At 51.9% G+C, this 20038-nt stretch overlaps 1 protein-coding gene across 2 annotated transcripts in view; it reads left to right on the top strand.

Annotated features, from left to right (window-relative positions):
• Nucleotides 1-14808, top strand: part of SFSWAP (splicing factor SWAP) — an 86800-nt gene extending 71992 nt beyond the window's left edge. The window contains exons 15-19 of one of the 2 annotated variants that reach the window (XM_065889796.1): nucleotides 2562-2713; nucleotides 3995-4120; nucleotides 12568-12723; nucleotides 14052-14124; nucleotides 14501-14566. In XM_065889796.1, the coding sequence (XP_065745868.1) occupies nucleotides 2562-2713; nucleotides 3995-4120; nucleotides 12568-12723; nucleotides 14052-14124; nucleotides 14501-14566 (573 nt within the window). Of the gene's footprint in view, nucleotides 1-2561; nucleotides 2714-3994; nucleotides 4121-12567; nucleotides 12724-14051; nucleotides 14125-14500 lie in introns of both variants that reach the window. The other variant, XM_065889797.1, reaches the window with a different exon arrangement.
• The last annotated feature ends 5230 nt before the right edge of the window (nucleotides 14809-20038 follow it).

Genomic DNA, 20038 nt, shown 5'->3' on the forward strand with positions numbered 1-20038 from the left:
GTTTAGATAAAATGTCAAGGCAGAGTGCAACTTTATTATAAAATATTTTTAAAATAATATTATAAAACCAAACCTTCAAAGTATTTGTCCAGGAGTATTTGCCTTGACAGCTTATATGTGGCAGTGACGCTCCTTGAAATCAGACCACCTCTGAGCTCAGGGCCCAGAGGCGTGTTGCAGGTCTCTGATCAGAGGTACGGAGGAGAGACCAGCTGTCTCGTGGTGGGTCTCTGGGCCCTGGGGACATAAGTCAGATAAGTCACCTTCACCAGGTAGAATCCTGCTTCAGCTCTTATTTCTGAGAAGAGTGAGTTTTATTTGCTAATACTGCCTTTTTTCTTAAGCTGGTTACAGACCTGCCTTCTTAATCCAGGCTCACACTAATAATTTCTAGGGATCCAACTGGATTTATAAAATAAACAGTTATAAAATGAAAGAGGTTGGTATTCTTGGTGATACGAATTGTTTGAAGTATAAAAAAAAGAAATTTAATTTTTAACCAAAATATTGAAGTTGCTAATGATACTGTCATAATTTTCTCTTTAACTATCTGTCTTTCCAGATAGACTAACCCATGACAGACATAATGTCTGCATAGGATATATAAGACTTGTTTCTTGGGCCTGACACAACTTAATTGTTTTAAAAAGACTACCGCCAGCTCCAAGTAAAATGACTTTTGTTAATACTTCTTTCTACTTGTTGTAGGATATTACAGTTGAAATATATTTTCTCTTGTATATTAACTTACTGAAATCCTGTATAAAATGTAGAAAGTTAAGATTTAAAAGCTTTTATGTCATAAGTAATTTTTATGTTAATATGTTAATGCTCTTATGGTTGAAGTCCCATTTATCAAATTTGTCTAAATTATAGATGACTCTGGCTCTCCAAAGGTGAATTTGTCATAGAAAAATTTTTAGTTTTGGAAATCAGTCTTTTGCTTCTCAGAAAGCACAGTGATTACCGAAAGACAGTATTTGGTGTCTTTTGAATCAACATTGATTAAAGTATAAGACTTCTTTCTCTGTTGTTTTCTACTTTTATATCACATTAGGTTTTATACCTTAATGGGATGAAGATGTACTCATGCAGTTCACTGCCTAAAATTAAAATCCGCTTGTAACAGTGTAGGTATTTTAAACCAAAGCTCCATGAGACCGAAGCTTGAAGTGCAGTGCATTTGTAAGGCTTTTGATGAGATCGCATGCGGCCTCGTGTAGTTGGTTAGTTGGTGGGGGGTTGGTTTCGCTTGTTCGGAGGTTGGGGGGATTCTGGGTGGAACTCTGCAGCCCCGCGGCGTGAGGTGCTCTGTGTGGAGGAGGGCCAGGGGCCCCCCGTGTGGCTTCCAGAGGTCAGGCTCCCTCAGGGCTTTCACTCGGGGAGGGGCCTGGGAGCTGGGGGTTAATGTGGCTTTTGCAAGTGCTCTATTTAATGTTCAAAAAGAACTCAGGCGGGCAAAATTGGGGTCGTATTTTAGTTTGAAATTTGTAATTCCTTACGTTTTCCCCCTGATAAACTGCGTAGCAAACCGGTGAGGGTGGTTGGTTTAATCTCCTGATCCAGGCCCTTAAAGGAGGATGGGGTGCTTGACGTTCCCCCAGACGCCGGCTCACGTGCTGGTGTCCAGGAAGTGGGTCGTAACCCCAGGCAGAGCCGTGGCCGCCGTGTTGGTAACGGCGCTGCGGGGAGATGCTGTCCCCGCAGGAGGGGAGGAAGGGTGTGCGGATGAAGTCGGGTCCACAGTTCAAGCTTGAGAAGAACTAAAACCTGGGAGCCTCTTGCTTGTTCAGCGTGGTTGGTACCAGATCCTTGCTGCCAGGTCCCCAGCCTGGTTGGTGCCAGATCCTTGGTACCAGATCGTTGCTGCTTGTTCAGTTCCGTGAGGACCTGTGAGTAGTAAAGTAACGGGAATGGAGGAAGTGGGTTCCTGAAATGGTTAAACACTGGTGCAGAGAAGCTATTTATAAATATCGCTGTCATTCAGATGAGAAGTCTCCTTATGACTCCTTTTGAAAGCAAACCATTATGATCATTTAAGAAAAAAAACCTGAGTTGCATCATGCTTGAAAATTTTTAAATTCAGACTATTTCATTTTCTTTATGAGGAGGCCTCCGGTCACGTTATACAGATGATTTACTTACAAAATGGACTTTCTGTTTCTTGCACTGTGCCATGGTAGCAATATTCAGACCCTACTTAACAGAATAAAAGCATTGGAGCTTCTTTAATTCAAATAAAACCTAAGAATCATCTGGTGTAGCTCATGGCCCTTCGTTCTGAGATGGGCTTTTTCCCAGGTAACTTGGAATCTACTGGTAACAGGCACTTCACTTCAAAGAAAGCACCAGTGGCCACTGCAGAGTGGTATTGTATGTCAAAGTTAGGGATTTGCAGACAGTAAAAACTAGTTTATTTTCCTGATTATTGAGTTTATTGTAGAAGTCTGTGTTTAAGCGTTCCGTAGGTGCTATGGCTTTGATTGAGCAGAGCTTTTTCCGGGGCTCTAGCACCGCACAGCCCAGCACATGTCATTCTGAATGTTAAGTGTGTACCACAGACCCACGGCCTCCCAGGGGTGCTGAGCTCGGAGCCTTGTCAGGGCAGCTCGGCAGTGGCGGCAGCACAGCAAGGCATTTATTGGGCAGCCTCAGCCACGAACAGATTTGACTCCTGGAGCTCTTTTGAGGGCAAGCCTGGTAAAGTGTCAAGGTGTCTGACTGACCTCACCTTTGTAAGCGTTACTTAAATCTTAGGAAAGCTGTGGAAACAAAAATCACAACCATTGTGTAAGCTGAAAAGCAGTTGTGTCAGAGGAGCCCCAGAGCCGAGGCGCGCGCGTTTCTCCCGGAGCAGGTCATTCCGTGGCTGCGGTGTTTTTCAGGAGTGACTCAGCGTTCCCCCTGTGACACAGAGGGTGGAATGTGATTACGAGCTGATCTTTGCAACAACGGTGTGCGTTGTTGGGGGTTTTACTGTGACTTAAAATGATTCAGTGTAGAACTTCTTTAGATGACAAAATCAAAACCTCTTCTGTATGTCGTTTTTTGAGTGGGTTGTCATAGAAACAGAACGGAAAGAAAATCCCCCCCCCAGATTTCTGCTTATTTCAGGTCTCCCCAAAACAGTAATTTCACTGAATGGACAAAAAACTAAAATAAGAGTCCTAAACCCACTGTTAAAGGGCCGTCCGTTAGGACCGTGGCCCCGTGGGTGAGGGTCTCGAGTTGGAGTTCTGCGTGCTGGTGTCTGGGGCACGGTTGCCGTGTGTGGGTCACGGCACTGCACGAATAGAATAGTCCTCTTCCAGGCACAGGAAAGGGAAGAAAAAATATTAGACATCTCATAAACAAATGATTTAGCCAGAACTTTCATGGGAACGGCATGGTCTGAATTGGATTGAAGGTTCAGGCTTCCTGCCAGTGGGCCTGCAGCCCGTTCCTCATGCTGAGAGGCCATAAGATGAGTGCAAACGAGAGATTTCCAGGGGGTCCTCGAACTTCATCACGTTTCAGTTTCCTCCTCTTGCCAGTGTTCAGAACAAGTGGAAACGGCTCACTTGGACCTTGTTGCCTTTGCTTACCTAATTTTGACAGCAATACCAGTGAGCTGAACGTGTTTTAGGGAGACCAGATGGGCAAAGGCAAGAGAAAGGAAGAGCAGCAGCGGGCCTGCGTCCGCCAGGAACTGCAGGGACCCAGTGGGCGGGAGCTGGCTCCTGCTGAGTGTCCGCACCAGCAGCCCATGGCTCCAGCCTCAGCATGAGTTGTGCCCCACTTAGAAGCTTAGCATTGGTGTCGAGAGCGTTCTGCCTCTGAGCCTGGATCCAGTTCCGGGTCAGCAGAGTAGGGAGGCTGGGGGCGGGCCTTGCAAGGACAGGCAGGGACCCATCACGCCCCATGGGCTCAGGCCAGGGCTGGCCTCCGTCTCAGCAGTGGAGGTGCTCCCCTGCCCACCCCACACAGGACTGAAATGCCTGCTTTCCTCTGCCAGGTCCCGGTCCCGGTCCCCTCGGAGACGAGCGCACTCCCCCGAGAGACGGCGGGAGGACAGGAGTGTCCCCACTGCCTACCGAATGAGTAACAGCCCTGGAGTCAGCAGGAAGCGGACCCGGTCCAGGTAGGCGGCGGAGCTTTCACAGACACGGGACCTGCGCTGGAAGGTGGGGCTCCCACGTCTCCGGCACAGAGCTGTCCGGAACCGGGGAGCAGCTGCTTTGGCCGATCCCGAGTCATCCTGGCAGCGTTCTCACTGCTCTGGAGCTCAGAAGCAGAGGGCGCTTGCCTGTGCTGGAACACGTCTGTCTTTGCACGTGGTTGGCCCTGCTGGGAGCTCTTGGGGTCACATTTCCCACAAGCCTAGCTGCCCCTAGACCCCCACACGCGGCTCCTTACCCTTCACGTGTTGAGAAGGGGAAGGAGTGGAGGGGCGACTGACAAGGAGAATCCGAAGTTCAGATTTCAGGTGGATCCCTCCTGCCGCCCAGGTGGCCACGCCTCGGCTGCAGCTCCCAGGAGACTGCCACAGGGTCCTCGTGGGGTCTGAGAGCAGGGAGAGGGCCCATCCTCTGGCCCCTTGACCGCTAGGAGAGACCTGTCTAGTTGAGGAGAGTGAGGGAGGCTGGTTCCCATGTCGCCGTCACCCCCAGTCTGGGCCTTGGACGCTCAGCAAGCCAGGGCCCCTGCCCCCGCTCCCAGGAAGAGAGCTCCGGGGCTGACCTCTGCCACCAGAGGCCCTGGCACCACCACTGACTTGAGGAGACACAGGACCCAAGCCAGGAGCATGGCCGGTGGACCAGTGGGCGTTTCCCTCTCGGCTGAGGGGTGCCATCTGGGGATCGTCCCGTCCAGCGTGGGTGATGCCACCTGAATGCTTTTTGTCACTTGGCTTCTGTATTTCCATTCTCCTTGAAAATGAGGGCGTCCCATTTTTTGTGTCCCTGCACTGGAGTTAAGGCAGGCCCCGGCTCTGGTAGGTAGACAAGGAGCATTGCTGGCCCGGTGACCAAGGCACCCAGAAAAGGGCAAGACGCCATTGTTGCCCATCGTAGTCTCAGACTTCATGATGCCATGCTGCTGAGTGTCAGGACACCCGGGGTTCCAGAACCTTCCAGGGTCTTCCAGAGGACAAATCTGCATTTCAGGTGTCCACCGTTCTTGGCCAAATGAACCCAGCCATCACCCAAACCTGCCTCAGAGACGCCCCTCCATCAGCAAACATGCTCAACAGGAGCAGTTGTTTTTTTTTTTTAACATCTTTATTGGAGTGTAGTTGCTTTACAATGATGTGTTAGTTTCTGCTGTACAGCAGAGTGACTCAGCTACATGTGTACATGCAGGAGCAGCTCTGAAAGGCATTTCTAACTGAAAAATGTTCCTGCAGTCCGGCTAGTTATGCAGTAGTTCCATTAAATGATAAAATGTCATCTCTTTTTCTTAAAACAGAAAAATCAGGAAAGGAGCTGTAAAACTGATATATTTCAGTGAAGGCTTCATGTACAGACTCACTCCGTCTGTTTATAAATTTCATTTTGTGCCTTGGAACTCCCACGCTAAGCATACGTGACTGTTACAGGATGAAATGATGAAAATTGAGTCCATTTTAAACTTTATTCCTTATGCAAGTAATTGACATTTGAAATTTATCATCACCCTTGGTACATGTAAAGGGCATGGTCTAAAATTAACTCCTTGGAGCCGAAGATCTCTCCTAACAGAAGAGTTCTTGCTTTGCCCTCAAATTAACCTTTGCATTAAAAGAGCTATCACTAGAGAAGATGGTGATTATATTAAGATTCATCAGAGCTTGTGCTATCATCAGAACTTTAATAAGTCAGATAAAAGAAGTTAAGATTCAACTTACTGCAGGGCCTAGCTACCCTGCCCTGATAGATGGGATCAAGCCTGTGACCTGACTCAGAGGTCGTGGACAGTGCTGGACTCAGGGGGAACCCGGTAGAGGTGAACATGTGCATGATTTCCTGGGCTTGATTATAAACCCAGAGTTTCTGTAGGCCAAGAATATGTTCTGTTAGCAGGCGAGTTTTGTTAACCCAGCAGTCAGGCTGTCCCCTCTGTCCTTCTACTCGGAGTAGCTTCGGGGTCTCTGCTTCAGTGCGGCAGCAGGTGACTAATTCGTCCACCAAGTCAGGGTCACTTTAATCCCGTCAGGTCACCCCAACTGAGGGGAAAGTGCCTCCTGCCAGATTTGAAGGATTATTTCTACAAGCTGATCACCGAGTGCTTCTTTCACTGAGTTTTTTTTTTCTATTTTATTTTTTTTTAACTTAACATTTTGTTTAAATTAGTTTATTTTTTACTTTTGGCTGCGTTGGGTCTTCATTGCTGCGCACGGGCTTCCTCTAGTTGCGGCGAGCGGGGGCTGCTCTTCGTTGCGGTGTGTGGGCTTCTCACTGCGGTGGCCTCTCTTTTTGCGGAGCACGGACTCTAGAGTGCAGGCTCAGTAGCTGTGGCTCGCAGGCTCAGTAGTTGGGGCACACAGGCTTAGTTGCTCCACAGCGTGTGGGACCTTCCTGGACCAGGGCTCAAACCCACGTCCGCTGCATTGACAGGCGGATTCTTAACCACTGCGCCACCAGGCAGATCCCTGACTTCTATTTTTGAAAAACTTTTAACTTACTAGGAAGTTTTTAACTTACTGCTTAAAAACACCCATCTGCATGTAACTTGTAGCGTGACTCAGTGTTAACGTTTTGCCACATTTGCTTTCCTTTCTCTCTCCTCCTCTTCCTCCCTCCCTCATGCCCTCCTGTGAGTGTATATTTCATGACTTGGACAAGCCCAGGTCACCTGTATCATTGAAGGTCCCACACTCTGGATTTGTCTTACTGTGTCCTTTTGGCTGTGTTCATGTTAAGTATTTCTAGCAAGAATACTCTATAGTGATGTTGTGTAACTTCCCATTGCATCACACCAGGAGGCACACAAGTGTCCCTTTGTCCCATTGCCAGTGACACTGAGTTTGATCACTTGGTTAAGGTTGTGTCTGCTGTGTCATCATACCTTTTCCTCTTTGAACTAACAAGTCATCTGTGGGGTGGCACCGGAACAACGTGAGTGTCCTGTGGCCAGCAGCTTTCTCCTCATTTCTTCTCTAAACACCCCCCTTTGTTTTAGTATCACTGTGGACTTTGGGGATTTGTTTTTTATCTGTTGTGCAACAATCCGTTGCCATTATATTCTATTTGATGGTAACATTGTCTCACATTTGGCCCCATTGTTCTTTGAGTACTTTGTCACTTTTGGCCCAAGATATTCCAGGCTTAGCTTGTGCTTTCCCTGCCCCAGACCTGGGGTCACCTGTTTCTCCTAGGAATCCTGGTTCCTTTTAGTGTTTGGAGATCCAGATCTGGGCAGAGTGAATATTTTTAAAAGTAAAATTCACGAAAATGTTTAGCCAAATCATATTACAGTACACTCCAACAGGAAGTCCCGGTTGCTTTATGACAGTAAATGGTATGTGACTGGTTAGGGTGGGGGGCAGGGTTTAGCACTGAATCCCTACAGCTCAGCATTCACCGAGCACATCAGCAAACGCCTGTTGAGTGAGTGAATGGGAATATGCTGCTGTTCTATGGTTCTTGCATCATACATGAAGTGTTATTAATTCATTGTAGATTATGACAATTGAAAGATGCGTATCATAATTCTCTAGAGCAACCACTAAAAATAAAAAGGTTAAAAATCCAATAGAGACTGTTAAAGAGAACCATAAAAATGCTTTATTAATGCAAAAGAAAGCAGAAAAGTGGGGAAGAGGAGGAAAAAGAGCAAATGGACAGCTAGAAAACAAGAAGATTGTTGACACCATCCCTACAAATAATTACATTAAATGTAAGCGGACTAAAAACTCTAGTTAAAAGGCAGAGATTTCAGACTGCATTAAAAAGCAAAACTTAATACTAAGCTGCTTATAAGAGATACTTTAAATATACAGATAGGTTAAGATCTAAAAGATACACCGTACAGTGCTAATAAGAAGAAAGGTGGTGTGGCCATATTAGCAGGAGACCATGCAGACTTGAAAAAGTGGTGCTAGAGATAAAGAAGGCAGTTTCATAATGATGAAGGGGCCAGCTCTTCATGAGGACATAATGTTTTAAATGCATGCATTGAATAAAAGAGCTTTAAAGTCCTTGAAACAAAACTGACAGAACTAAAGGGAAAGGCAGGCAGTAGAACACTACAGATGCAGCAAATATGAACAGCACTGTTGACCAGCTAAACACTACCACCTGCAGTGAAGCGTGCACACTCTCGTGACATGCACGTGGGTCAGTCACCAGGCTAAATCGTTCCCTGTAACACTGAATTAGTCCCAGCACATTCCAAAAGACTCAGATGATACAGAGTATGTCTTCTTACCACATAAAAATCTGTAGAAAGGCATCTGGAAAGTCCCCAAATACTTGGAAGTTAACACATTTTAAATTACCCATAGGTCAAAGAAGAAATCACAAGAGAAAGTAGAAAATATTTTGAAATGAATGGTAATGAAAATGTATCATACTCCTTCTGCAGCTGTACTCAGAAGGAAGTTAGCAGCTTTAAGTGTTTATATTAGAAAAAAAAAAAAGGTCTAAAAACCAATCTTCTGTCTTAAGCTAGAAAAAGAAGAACAAATTAATCTCAAAGTAAATAGAGGCAAGGAAATAATAAAAGTAAGATCAGAAATCAACAAAATAGAAAACAGACTCACAGAGGAAAACAGTAAAACCAAATGATGGTTCTTTGAAAATGATTTTAAAAATGATAAATCTTTTTTTAGATTGATCAAGAATGAAAGACCCTATAGACATTAAAAGGATAATAAGGAAATAAATCTCATTCCCGTTAATTTAACAGCATAGGTGAAATGGACAAATTCCTTGAAAGAAACAAACTACCAAATGGACAGCAGAAGAAATGGAAAATCTAAGTAGCTCCACATCTGCTAAATAAACTGAATTTATAAATTAAAACTTTTCCACAAAACTCCAGGCCCAGATGACTTTTATCAGTAGAGTCTAACAAACATTCAAGAAAAAGAGGATAACCAATTTTATAGACACTTCAAAGGAAATAGGAGAACGCTTCCCAGTTCACCTCATGAGACCATCCTAAAGCAGGTGGATAGTGTGTGCACATCTGTGTGGTGTGGAGTGTGGTGTGTTTTGTTGGGGGGGGATGTGTGTGCACACGCATGTGTTTATTCATAAACTAATACTCTCAGGAAAACAAGAAGTGCAAAAATCCTTAACAAAGTGTTAGCTGATTTGAGTCTAGCAATTAACTAAAAGGATAAAATACATCAGGACCAAATGGGGTTTGTCTCAGAAATGCGAGGTTCTTTAACATTCAAAAACCAGTCGTTGTAATTCACAGTATTGACAGAGTAAGTGAAGAAAATCCTGTGACATCTCAGTAGATGCAGAAAAAATATTTGACATGATTCATCACCTGTTCATTAAAAAGAGAAAAGGGGGGAAAAAAAAACTTGGCAAAGCAGGAATAGAAGGAAATTTTCTCCATTTGGTAAAGGGCATCTCTATTTTTTTTTCTGGCCACACCCTGTGACTTGTGGGATCTTAGTTCCCCAAGCAGGGATTGAACCCGGGCCCTCAGCAGTGGAAGTGTGGAGTCCTAATCACTGGACCACCAGAGAATTCCCAAAGGACATCTTTGCAAAACCTACAGCTAGCATCACACCTGCTGGTGCCTTCCCCCTGAGATCAGAGACAAGGCCAAGGTGTCTGCTCTGTAATAGAATTCATAACCTCGACAGTAAGGCAAGAAAAAAGAAATAGAAGGCCTAAAGATTGCAAAGGAGAGTGTAAAACTGTGTCTTCTTATTAAGGAACCTCTAAGTTTATTTCTGTATACTAGCCTAGAACAACCGGAAAATGAAGTTAACACTAATTGGAACAGTATCAAAAAAACAAACTACTTATGGATAAATGTAAGGAAGCATGTATAAGATCTCTCTACACTGAAAATCACAAAACATTTCAGAGAAAATGTTTAGGAGAAACCTAAATAAATGGAGAGAAAGTCCATGTTCATGGACTGGAAGGCTCAGTGTTGTTCAGATGGCTCTTCTCCACAGAAGGATCTGTAGGTCCAACGCAGTCCCAGTCAGAACTGCCCTAGGCTTCTTGTAGATGCTGGCGCACGGACTAGCAGTGAGAACAACCTTGAAAACTAAGTTGGAGACTCTTACCACCAATCCAGGACTTTACTAGAGAGCCACAGGAGTCAGACGGCGCGCGCGGCACACCTTAGAAAGGTGGAGAGCCGAAACAGTGCAGGGAGGAAAAGTCGTTTTTCAGCAAAACTTGATGGAACAACTGGACATCAGAATGGAAGAAAAGTGACCTGTACCCCAAATATCAAGCTTAACTCAAGATGGATCACAGACCTAAACATGAAAACTGGAACCATTCTGTTTTTGAAGAAACAAGGAGAGTACATTTATGAGGTGGGGCAGAGATTCCTGAGGATGTAGAAAATGCCACCATAAGAGAAAAAAATTATAAATTTGACTTCATTGAAATTAAAAACTTCATTCAAAAGGGACAGTTAAGAAAATGCATCGGCAGGCCCCAGACGGGGAGAGAGATTTGCAATGTGTATCTTCCTATGTCAGTCCCAAAAAGGCAACCCAGTTAGAAAAGGGGCAGAGGGCTTGAAAGACATTTCATAAGAGAATGTATTTCAGGTCCATTTCTCCATCGGCCTGGAAGGCTGTTGTCACTGAGCTGTGAAAGAGAGGAGCTTCGCATCCCGTAAGGAGGCCTCAGCGGGGCGGCCTCCTGGCCAAGCACCTGCACTTTCCTACTGCTGGAGCGTTCGTTGTGTCCCCGGGTGTCGCAGCTGTCTGTAAGCTTGCTGTGGTTGAACCAAGAAAGAAGGCACATGCAGATGTCTACAGAAGTTACGCTTCCATAAGAGATTTTGAGGAGATGCGGAAGGCCGGTATCTCTTAGAGTGCAAAGTTATTTTGGAATGGAAGGAATTTCTTTGGGTTGAGGTCCACAGGAGTTTGTTACATGCTTGTGTTTCGAAACTATGAACTATGCATATCTGGGCTAAGGAATACTTTTGATAAATAAGCCACAAATACCTTGGTGGAAAAACAGAATATATTTAAATAGCCAGTGAAGGTAGCATATGAAAATGTGCTCAGCTTCCTTAGTCACCTGTCAGGGAAAACGCAGATTAAAACCACAGTGAGGTGCTCTTTACACTGACCAGAATGGCTGGAAACGAGCAGACGGACATTACCAAGTGTTGAAACGCTTGGGAAACAGTTTGGTGGTTTCCTACAGAGTTAAACATGCACTGCTCCATGGCCTGACCGTGCCAGTCAGGATTGCTCACCTACCTTTAATTAATTCATGTAGGCAGCCATAGGAACTTAGCCAGATTTGGGGCTGAAATCATTTGGGACGTATGTCACGTGCTACTAAATATTTATCGTTTTATTTGCTGCTTCCTTTGAAATCCTAGCCATGTGACAACAAGTCACAAAACGTCTGCAGTGTAGGAGGTAGGCCTGTGGTGTGCGCTTCCCGCTTCTGTGTACCCAGCACCGGGAACAGCCTCTTCTTTGTGGACCACTTCCCTTGCTCCTGTCCTGCACGTAGGCCAGCGCACCAGGGACACTTCCCACGGTCAGGGACCCACCCTCTAGTGCTTTGCAGCAAGTCGCAGCCCGGGAGGAAGCAGGGAGCGACAAACTGAGATGGGGGCTGATGAAACCAGCGGTGACCTGCGCCTGCAGAGGCCTTCCAGGAGACGGTCCCAGCAGGAGGGCGGCCTGCAGCCCAGGCGCCCGGCGGGTTCTGAAGGGCGGCAACCGTGCTCTCAGGAGAAGCGGGCAGGGGCCTGCACCGCAGCGCTTCCACCACCTACACATACCCTCTTTCTTGCTGTGTTTCAGGGCCGTGGGGGGGGGGGGGGTCACAGGGCAGGGCGTGGAGTGGAGTGAGAGCTGCCTCTGGGCGGGGGGGCGCTGGGCCCAGGCAGAGTGCGGGCTGCGGGGCTGGAGCGGGGAGGGGCTGGGGGTCGTTTCTGACGTGGAGTCACGGGCCTTGGCGACTCGGAGGACGCGGGGAGCGAGGCGCAGTCGCGAGGGCGGTGGGAGAGCGGGTGGCCCCGAGGGCCGTCAGCCTCAGGCCACAAGGACAGGCCAAGCGCTGGGTTTTGATGATTTTCCACTTCTGGTTGGAAATTCCCATTAAGTCAGCGTAAATGAACAAGCAGTACAAACAGCGCTTGGTTACTTATCTTGGGCTATTTTAAACGCCGATAAAGTGCTGATGGTGTTTTAAACCCACAGGCATCTGACTGCAGGACTTCTGGCGAGAAGGTGGTCCACGTTTTACTTCTGCACGACTTTTACTTTGTTATATCCATCCGTTTCAAGTTAATTAAATGTGTATGGTTTTGAAAAGGAGTCAATGTGTATAGAAGGGTGGGTGAAATTGCTGAATTGTCCCATGGAGAGCACCCAGAGCTCCTTCGGACCCCGCGCTGTGCCTTTGTCTAAAACCGCTTTCCTTCCAGAAGCCCCCACGAGAAGAAGAAGAAGCGGCGCTCGCGCTCGCGGACCAAGTCCAAGGCCGGCTCACAGCCCGCCTCCCCGAGCAAGCAGGCCGCGCGCCGGCACTCGGCCAGCATCTCTCCTGTGGAGAGTCGGGGCTCCAGCCAGGAGCGCTCCAGGTAACCCCGCCCTGACCTCTGGGCCACGGGGGCGGGGGGGGGGCACCGAGAAGGGGCGGGCTGGCAGACCCCCGGCCCCGGGCCCTGCCCCCTACCCCCTCCGGGTGTCACTCGGGCTCCAGGTGAGCAGAGGGCGCACACGGAGGGGTGGGTCCAGAGGCCGCCCCGGGCCGCCCGCCCCGCGCTCGGGCAGGGGGAACCCTGCGAGTGGGTGTGGGGCGGCCATGTAGTGTGCCAGCGGCCGGTCCCCAAACCAGGGTCTCTCCAGGCTCCCTGCCGGTAGTGCCTTGTGCTCACGTGGGCCGTATGGGGTGGGAGCTGGGGAGCCCGGTGTGACCAAAGGAGGGGGTCGGGCACTGGACTCCACGGTGACAGGGGCCCAGGACCCCCACCCACCCATCGCTCCCTCTCAGCCCGAGCGGGCAGGGGTGAACCCATCACTTCCTGACCGCGCAGGCTGTGGGGATGTCGGCGTCCACGCTGATCGTCCCCCGGTCTCCCCGTGCCAGCACAGGTGACCCCCGTTGCCTGGCTGCCCGTGGTTGTCGGGGGACATTTGCCAGACCTAGTCCTGTTTTGAAAAGCCGCCCGCCCACACCCACCCACCCAGAGCCTGGGCGGGGGTCGGGGGCAGGGGATCAGGTCCTCCATCGCTCCCGTAGACCCCCTGCTTCCACAAGTGTGCGTTACGGCGCTCCGATGCTGGTGGGTGAGTAGCAGAGGCCACAGCTCACTTGAGGTGGGTCAGAATCTAAGGTGCGGCTTCTTCAAAGGTAGAACGTGACTCACTACAGGCCCCGACCACCACCTGTGTGTCGTGTGCACGGCCCCGGAAGTCCTCACGGTGCACCCGAGGCGCCCACTCGGGCTGCGGTCAGGCTCTGGGAGTGTGGCGCCAGCTTTCTGTGCTTTTGTCCTTTTCTTCATCTCTCTCTTTTTTTTTTTTTTTTTTTTTTGCGGTACGCGGGCCTCTCACTGCTGTGGCCTCCCCCGTTGCGGAGCACAGGCTCCGGACGCGCAGGCTCAGCGGCCATGGCTCACGGGCCCAGCCGCTCCGCGGCACGTGGGATCTTCCCGGACCGGGGCACGAACCCGCATCCCCTGCATCGGCAGGCAGACTCTCAACCACTGCGCCACCAGGGAAGCCCTATATCTTTGAGTAATGTTGCATTTTATGAAATATTTCAAACGTGTTACATAAAATATAAAAGTGAAATACATATATTTATAATGTTGATTTCTTTTTTAAGGATACTGGAAACAAGTAAACCAAAATGGCTTCTTAAAGTATTTTTTAAGCCTCTGACCTCTCTGTTTACTTGCGTTAGGGGAGTTTCTCAGGAAAAAGACGGTCAGATCTCCTCGGCAATTGTTTCTTCCGTGCAGAGCAAAATCACTCAGGTAAGGCGGGAGGGTCTCTTTCTTCCCATCTTCTTCTAAGGGGGCTGGTTTCCACTCCCTGTCCCCTCATCTTGTGGGTCCTGACGGGGTTTCCGGCTGGTCCCCTGGAGGCGGTGGTGTCGGCGTTGCCCAGGGCAGCTGGTCCCTGAGCCCCCCTTTCCGGTCAGCCCCGTCTCCTCCTTCCCGGCCAGGCCTGAGCGTCTCCTCCTGGGCCCTGAGCCTGCCTGGGTGTGTCCCCAGCCACCCAGCACGTTGCCCCCAGTTTCCTCGGTCTTCACCCGTTAACACGTTCACGAGCTACTTCCCTGTGTGGAGCATCCCTTTCCTAAGACTTAACGGGAGCCCTCAGGGATGCCCTCTGTCTCTCCTCGCACAGGACCTCATGGCCAAAGTAAGAGCGATGCTCGCAGCTTCCAAAAACATGCAGACCAGTGCCTCCTGAGATTCGGCCGTGGGCGACTGGGCCTGGGGCCCCAGGAGCTGGCGGAGCAGAGAGCCCCATCCTGCACAGACCATCCCGCTGGGGCTCCTGGACGGTTGGCGGGTTTTGTAAATTAATTTTTGATGACATTTTAGGTTTAAGATTTTTGACCAGCAGTCTCTTACCTGTATATTTGTAAATAGTACCCTGTTTCTGTGAAAATGTATCATCAGATAAAATGGGAGGAAAACACCTTTTCTAGCTAGTCACCATGGGCAGTTCCTTCCTTGTCTGGCTTGTGAGTTCATTACTGTGTGTCATCTGTCACTGGCCTCTAACACTTGCTGCGTGGGTGTCGTGCGGCATGGGGACAGCTGTAGGGGTCGCCTGTCCCGCTCCCCCAGCCCTGCACCGGGGCACGAGGCCACAGCCATTTCAGCCCCCGCAAAGCAGGAGAGGCAGGTGGCAGGTTAAGAATCTGCCTTACGAGGCAGGGGACGAGGGTTCGATCCCTGGTCGGGGAACTAAGATCCCACATGCCGCGGGGCAGCTAAACCCGTGCGGGACAACTGAGCCCGTGCGCCGCAGCGAAGACAGGACGCAGCCAAAAATAAATAAATATTTTTTTAAAAACCACATTCCCACCAGCTTTCAGTGAGGTTTTGCCTGGATGTCCCCGCTCGCCCGGGTGAGACCTGCGTCCAGATCAGCTTGCTGTCCGTGACCCAGATTCCCAGAGAGATGAGAAGACGGGCAGCGGGAGCGAGCCACCCAGAGCGCGCGGGGGGCCAGGCTGCTGCCAGGAGGGGCTGGAAGCTCAATCCGACGGCCGCACCGACAGGCGGCTTTCAGCAGTTTGGGGTTCCATTTGTGTTGAATAAGTGATTCCTCCACCTGGTTAAATATGACTTCCTCATGTGTCCTTCCAAGTTGCTTTTTACAACTACAAAGAAGTGGGAAATTATGGTCTCCTCCGCCCGGCCCACATCTGCATCCGCGTCTCCTACACACAGAAAAGCAAACCCCGTGCCTGCTTCCCCTGCGCTTGCAGTTACTCTACGTCTTGGAGCTACTTCTGTACCTGTACAGAAAGCTCCTTTATCTTCTCTGTAATAAGCTTTAGAACACGTTTAGGTTTATTGAAAAAGTATGAAGAGAAAGTTCTCACAGGCCGGCCAGCAGCCTCACCCTGCGCTGTCCACTGCACCGTCAGGAGGGACATCTGTCGCTCTCCGGGGCCGATGTTGATACATTTCCGTCACCTGCTGCCCACACGCTTCAGATCGTCCTGCCTTTGACCGGCGCCCCTCCCTCCAGCTGCCTTCAGCTCCTCGGGGGACCCTCACCGCCCGTCCCTGACGACGGTCGGGGGTCGGCGGGGGAGCGGCAGAGAGCCTCTCCACTGACCTGGCCGAGGGTGGAGTCGGGCAGGGCAGTAGGAGCGGCCCTTCCACCTCCCAGCAAGGGAGCAGGCAAGCGGCTGCCCCGCTCGGTCTTCCTCCAGCTCTGACCAGGCTCAGCGCCGGCAGGGGCTTCGGCGGGCACGGGATGGCCATAGGTCCCCAGGCGAGAGAGGGACGCAGGCCAAGCCCCAGGGAAATCGGGCGCCGCTGCCCACAGAAGGTGCGAAGGACGCCGGGCCCTCCGAGAGCCAGCCGTCCACCCCGCTCCGTGCCCGCGGGTCAGGGGCTGCCCACCTGGCGTCTGGGGCCGGTGCTGAGTCCCCCTGACAGGCCAGGCCACCCGCCGTCCACGCAGCCAGCTCACGGGGCCTCCCATCTCTCAACTCGGCGCGCAAAACCCACTCCAGGGGCCAGCGCCCTCCAGCCCAGCGTGGGTCCGGGCTCAGCACACAAGCCAGGCGATGACAAAGCCCTGGAGGCGGGAGGCCCGACAACACAGTCTGGTCCACGGCAGCGGTCGGTGGGCCTGGGGGAGAGGGGACGCCGAGCAGAGGGCGTGAATGGGGGCAGGGCCAGGCGTTCCGGGCTCATGGGACGATGAGGGAGACAGAGACAAAGAGAAAGAGAGGAGCCCCAAGTGACTCCCAGGGTCCCAGGTCGGCAAGGGGAGGGGCCGGGTGATCCCTGTGGTGACGGACTAGATGCGGGGACCACAGCGGGAGCGCATGTTTAGCTGAACGTAGCTCCGGAAGGTTGCATGTAGAAGCAACCTGCATATGTGCGCGCGCACAGGTTACTACACGCGCGGGTTACTACACGCACGTACTTCTTTCAGCACCGGCGCTGGGGACGCACGGGTTTGCCTGGCGTGGCTCATCCATGGGACTGTCCAGGGAGGAGGCTGTTGGCCAAAGGTCTCAAACAGGCCAGAGCTCAGGTGGCAGGGGCCTCGTGCCCGCAGCACGTGGCTGGTAACCGGAGCCTCCAGAGTCAGCAGGACGGGCATCAGAGCAGGGAGAGAGCAACCCGGGACCAGCCTCTGGGGAGCCCCGCACCGAAGGGCTGGGCGGGGGGAGCTGAGGGCCCAGGAGACCCGGGGACATCAGGCCTCTGGAGCCCCGGCAGGGTCTGGTCCCCTCAGTCCCTCGCCGCCTTGGCAGTGGGCTGGGGCAGCCTCCCCTCAAAGGTGGAGGATCCCTCCTGAGGCCCTCGTGCTGCTGCTGAGAGCCACTGAGGGCAGGACAGCAAAGCCCCCTGGCCTTGAGGGGGGCCCGGAATGAACAGACGAGAAGGTACCAGACGGCGGGTGGTGGAGACCGCACAGCGGGGAGTGGGGCGAGGGCAGAGGCTGCTTTGCAGAGGCTTCAGCAAGGAGGCATCTCTCAGGGAGAGGCGCGGGCGAGACCTGCAGGAGGTAATGAGGGTTGGGGGAGCTCTGGGGCTGGGGGGCCACGAAGAGCGTGAGCAAAGGCCCTGAGGCAGGAGCAGGCCTGGGGGGGGCGGGGTGGGCTGGGCCCACGGGCTGGGAGACGAGCTGGGACTTGCCCCCCAAGCACAGCGGAAGCCCCTGACGCTGAGGCAGGTGGCACCATCCCTCCACACGTGGGGAAGGTCGCCCTGGGCCTAGTTTAGGGAACAGCAGGAAGGCAAGGTGGGCACAGAGGACAGCTGGGAGGTGTGTCAGGGTCCTGGGCAGCCGCCCAAACCACCACTAAGCAGGGTTTGAAAACTCAGGAGTTTGTCCGCTCAGTTCTGGGGGCCAGAAGCCCGAGGCCCGGCTGCCGCAGGGCTGGGGCTCTGAGGGCAGATGTGCTGCTGCCCGTCCGCTCCTGGTGCTGCCGGCGTCCTGGGTGCTGCCGTGTCCTCGGCTCGTGGCCACACGGCTTCCGGCTCTGCCGCCACCTGCCCGTGTGTTTCCCCGCTTCTCACCTCCTCTCCAAGGACTCTGTCACTGGGTTCGGGCCCCACCCGGACTATCCAGGATGGGCTCATCTCCAGCCTCAGCTTTGATTCCATCTGCAGCAGCCTCTTTCCAAATAAGCTCATATTCTCAAGTTCTGGGTGGACGTGAATTTGCGGGGACAGCACTTGCCCTGATACAGGGCCGTGGAAGGAAACCCCAGCTGCTGTGCAGGAGCAGGCCTGAGCTCCGAGGAGCACATGGCTATAGGCTGAGGGCAGTGGGAGCGTCAGACCCTCTTCGTGCGTTCCCAGCCGGCTAGGCTCCTCCCCGCACTATTTAAGAAGCAGCATCCCTCCCCCTCCCTTCCTCTCCCCCTCCCTCCCCGCCCCCTCCCTCCGCCCACCCCTCCCCCCCACACGGACAGAGCACAGACCTGACAGCGCCTCCAACACCTCACCAGCCTGCTTAACTTTCCTCGCTCTAATGTGTGTTTAATAGGGATGCACGGTGAAGGGCTGTGTCTTGCTGAGTCTAGAAACCTCTTCCTATAAGTCGGGAACCAACTGCACGTGACAAAGCATCCCGTCACCGTGTGCGTGGCGGCCCTTCCCCTTCTTCGCGCTCTGAGATCGCGGTACCGCTGATTCAGTGATGCACAGTAACTTGGCTTCTTCTCAGTTTCACAACCTGCTGACCCCTGCGAGCAGCTGTCCCCTGTGCAGCCGGGGCCGGAAGAGCAGCGGCCACACAGCACAGACGGGGCAGGCGGGTCCGACCTGCCGACCCTTCACCAGCGCGCCTGGAGCAGAGCCCCCAACCCGTCATCCCCGCGTTTCCTTCTCTCCTTTTAAGCAGAGACTCACACACCATGCCATTCACCCCTTTAAAGTGGCTTTTGGTATACTCATAGCACCGCACAAACATCAACCACTATCCAATTCCAGAACATTACCACCTCCCCAAAATAAACCAACCACCTACTCACCACCAGTCGCCCCCTTCCCCTCCGCCAGCCCCTGGCAGCCACCGCTTTGCTTCCCGTGTCTCTGGATTTGCTGGTTCTGGACATTTCCTATAAATGGAATCGTACAGCTCGTGGCCTTGTCTTCCCGTGTCTTTCCACTTACAGTGTTTTCCAGGCTCTTCCACGCTGCAACATGCCTCACAACTGCATAGCTTTTCAGGGCCGAATAATACTCCATTGTGTGGGTACACCACATTTGTGTGTCCCTTCTTCACGGGTCAACAACTGCATAGCTTTTCAGGGCCGAATAACACTCCATTGTGTGGGTACCACATTTGTGTGTCCATTCTTCACGGGTCAATGGCTATTGGGCAGCTTCCATTTTGGGGCCATTATGAGTAATGCTGCAACGGACACTCATGCACAAGTTTGTCTGTGGACATAGGTTTTCAGCTTCAGTTCTTTTTAAATTGGGAGTAGCTACATCGCCTCCAAGTAGGGCAGCCGGAATCCACTGAGTTGGGTCTGTACGTCCTTAGATCAGCTCCCAGAGCACAGCGACCGGACGACAAGCCTGGAAAGGGTGCGGGAACGTGCACTGCCGGCCTCTTTCCTGCCAACACCCCTTTCTGGCACCTGCACCCCAATTTTCCTCCGGAAAGCCGCCCCTCCCCGACTTGGCCCACGTGGTAAGGGTGGGGCTGACAGGCCCTCAGCCCAAGACCCAGGCCAGCCAATCAGAACTCACGTCTGTTTGGCCCAGTGATGGGCTCAGGGAAGAGCACAAGACCCAAGTGAGACACTCCAGGACCTTCCCTGAAACGTCAGGAAGGGCCTCCTCGGGACTTCCCTGGCAGTCCAGTGGTCAAGGCTCCCAGCTGCCAGCACAGGGTGTACAGGTTTGAGCCCTGTTTGGGGAGCTGAGATCCTGCGTGCCGCATGGCGTGGCCCAGAAAAAGGGGGGCCTCCTCTTCTGGGCAGGGTGGGGGTGCGCGTGAGGTCAGCCAAAGGGAGGAAGCAGAGTCTGGGCCCAGAGCCCCTGGAACCAGCCATGCCTGAAACTAACTCTCTAATTTTCCCTCTTAAGCTGGGTTTCTCGGAGGCGCCTGAAATTGTTCCTCCTGCACAGGGACCAATGGGGCCAAGGGGGCAGAGGCTCGTCCTGGATGGAAGACAACAGGGTACGAGACAGCCTGAGTGCCGGAAAGCACGTCCCACAGACA

The sequence above is a fragment of the Phocoena phocoena genome, chromosome 13, assembly GCF_963924675.1.
Source record: "Phocoena phocoena chromosome 13, mPhoPho1.1, whole genome shotgun sequence".
Classification (NCBI taxonomy): domain Eukaryota; kingdom Metazoa; phylum Chordata; class Mammalia; order Artiodactyla; family Phocoenidae; genus Phocoena; species Phocoena phocoena.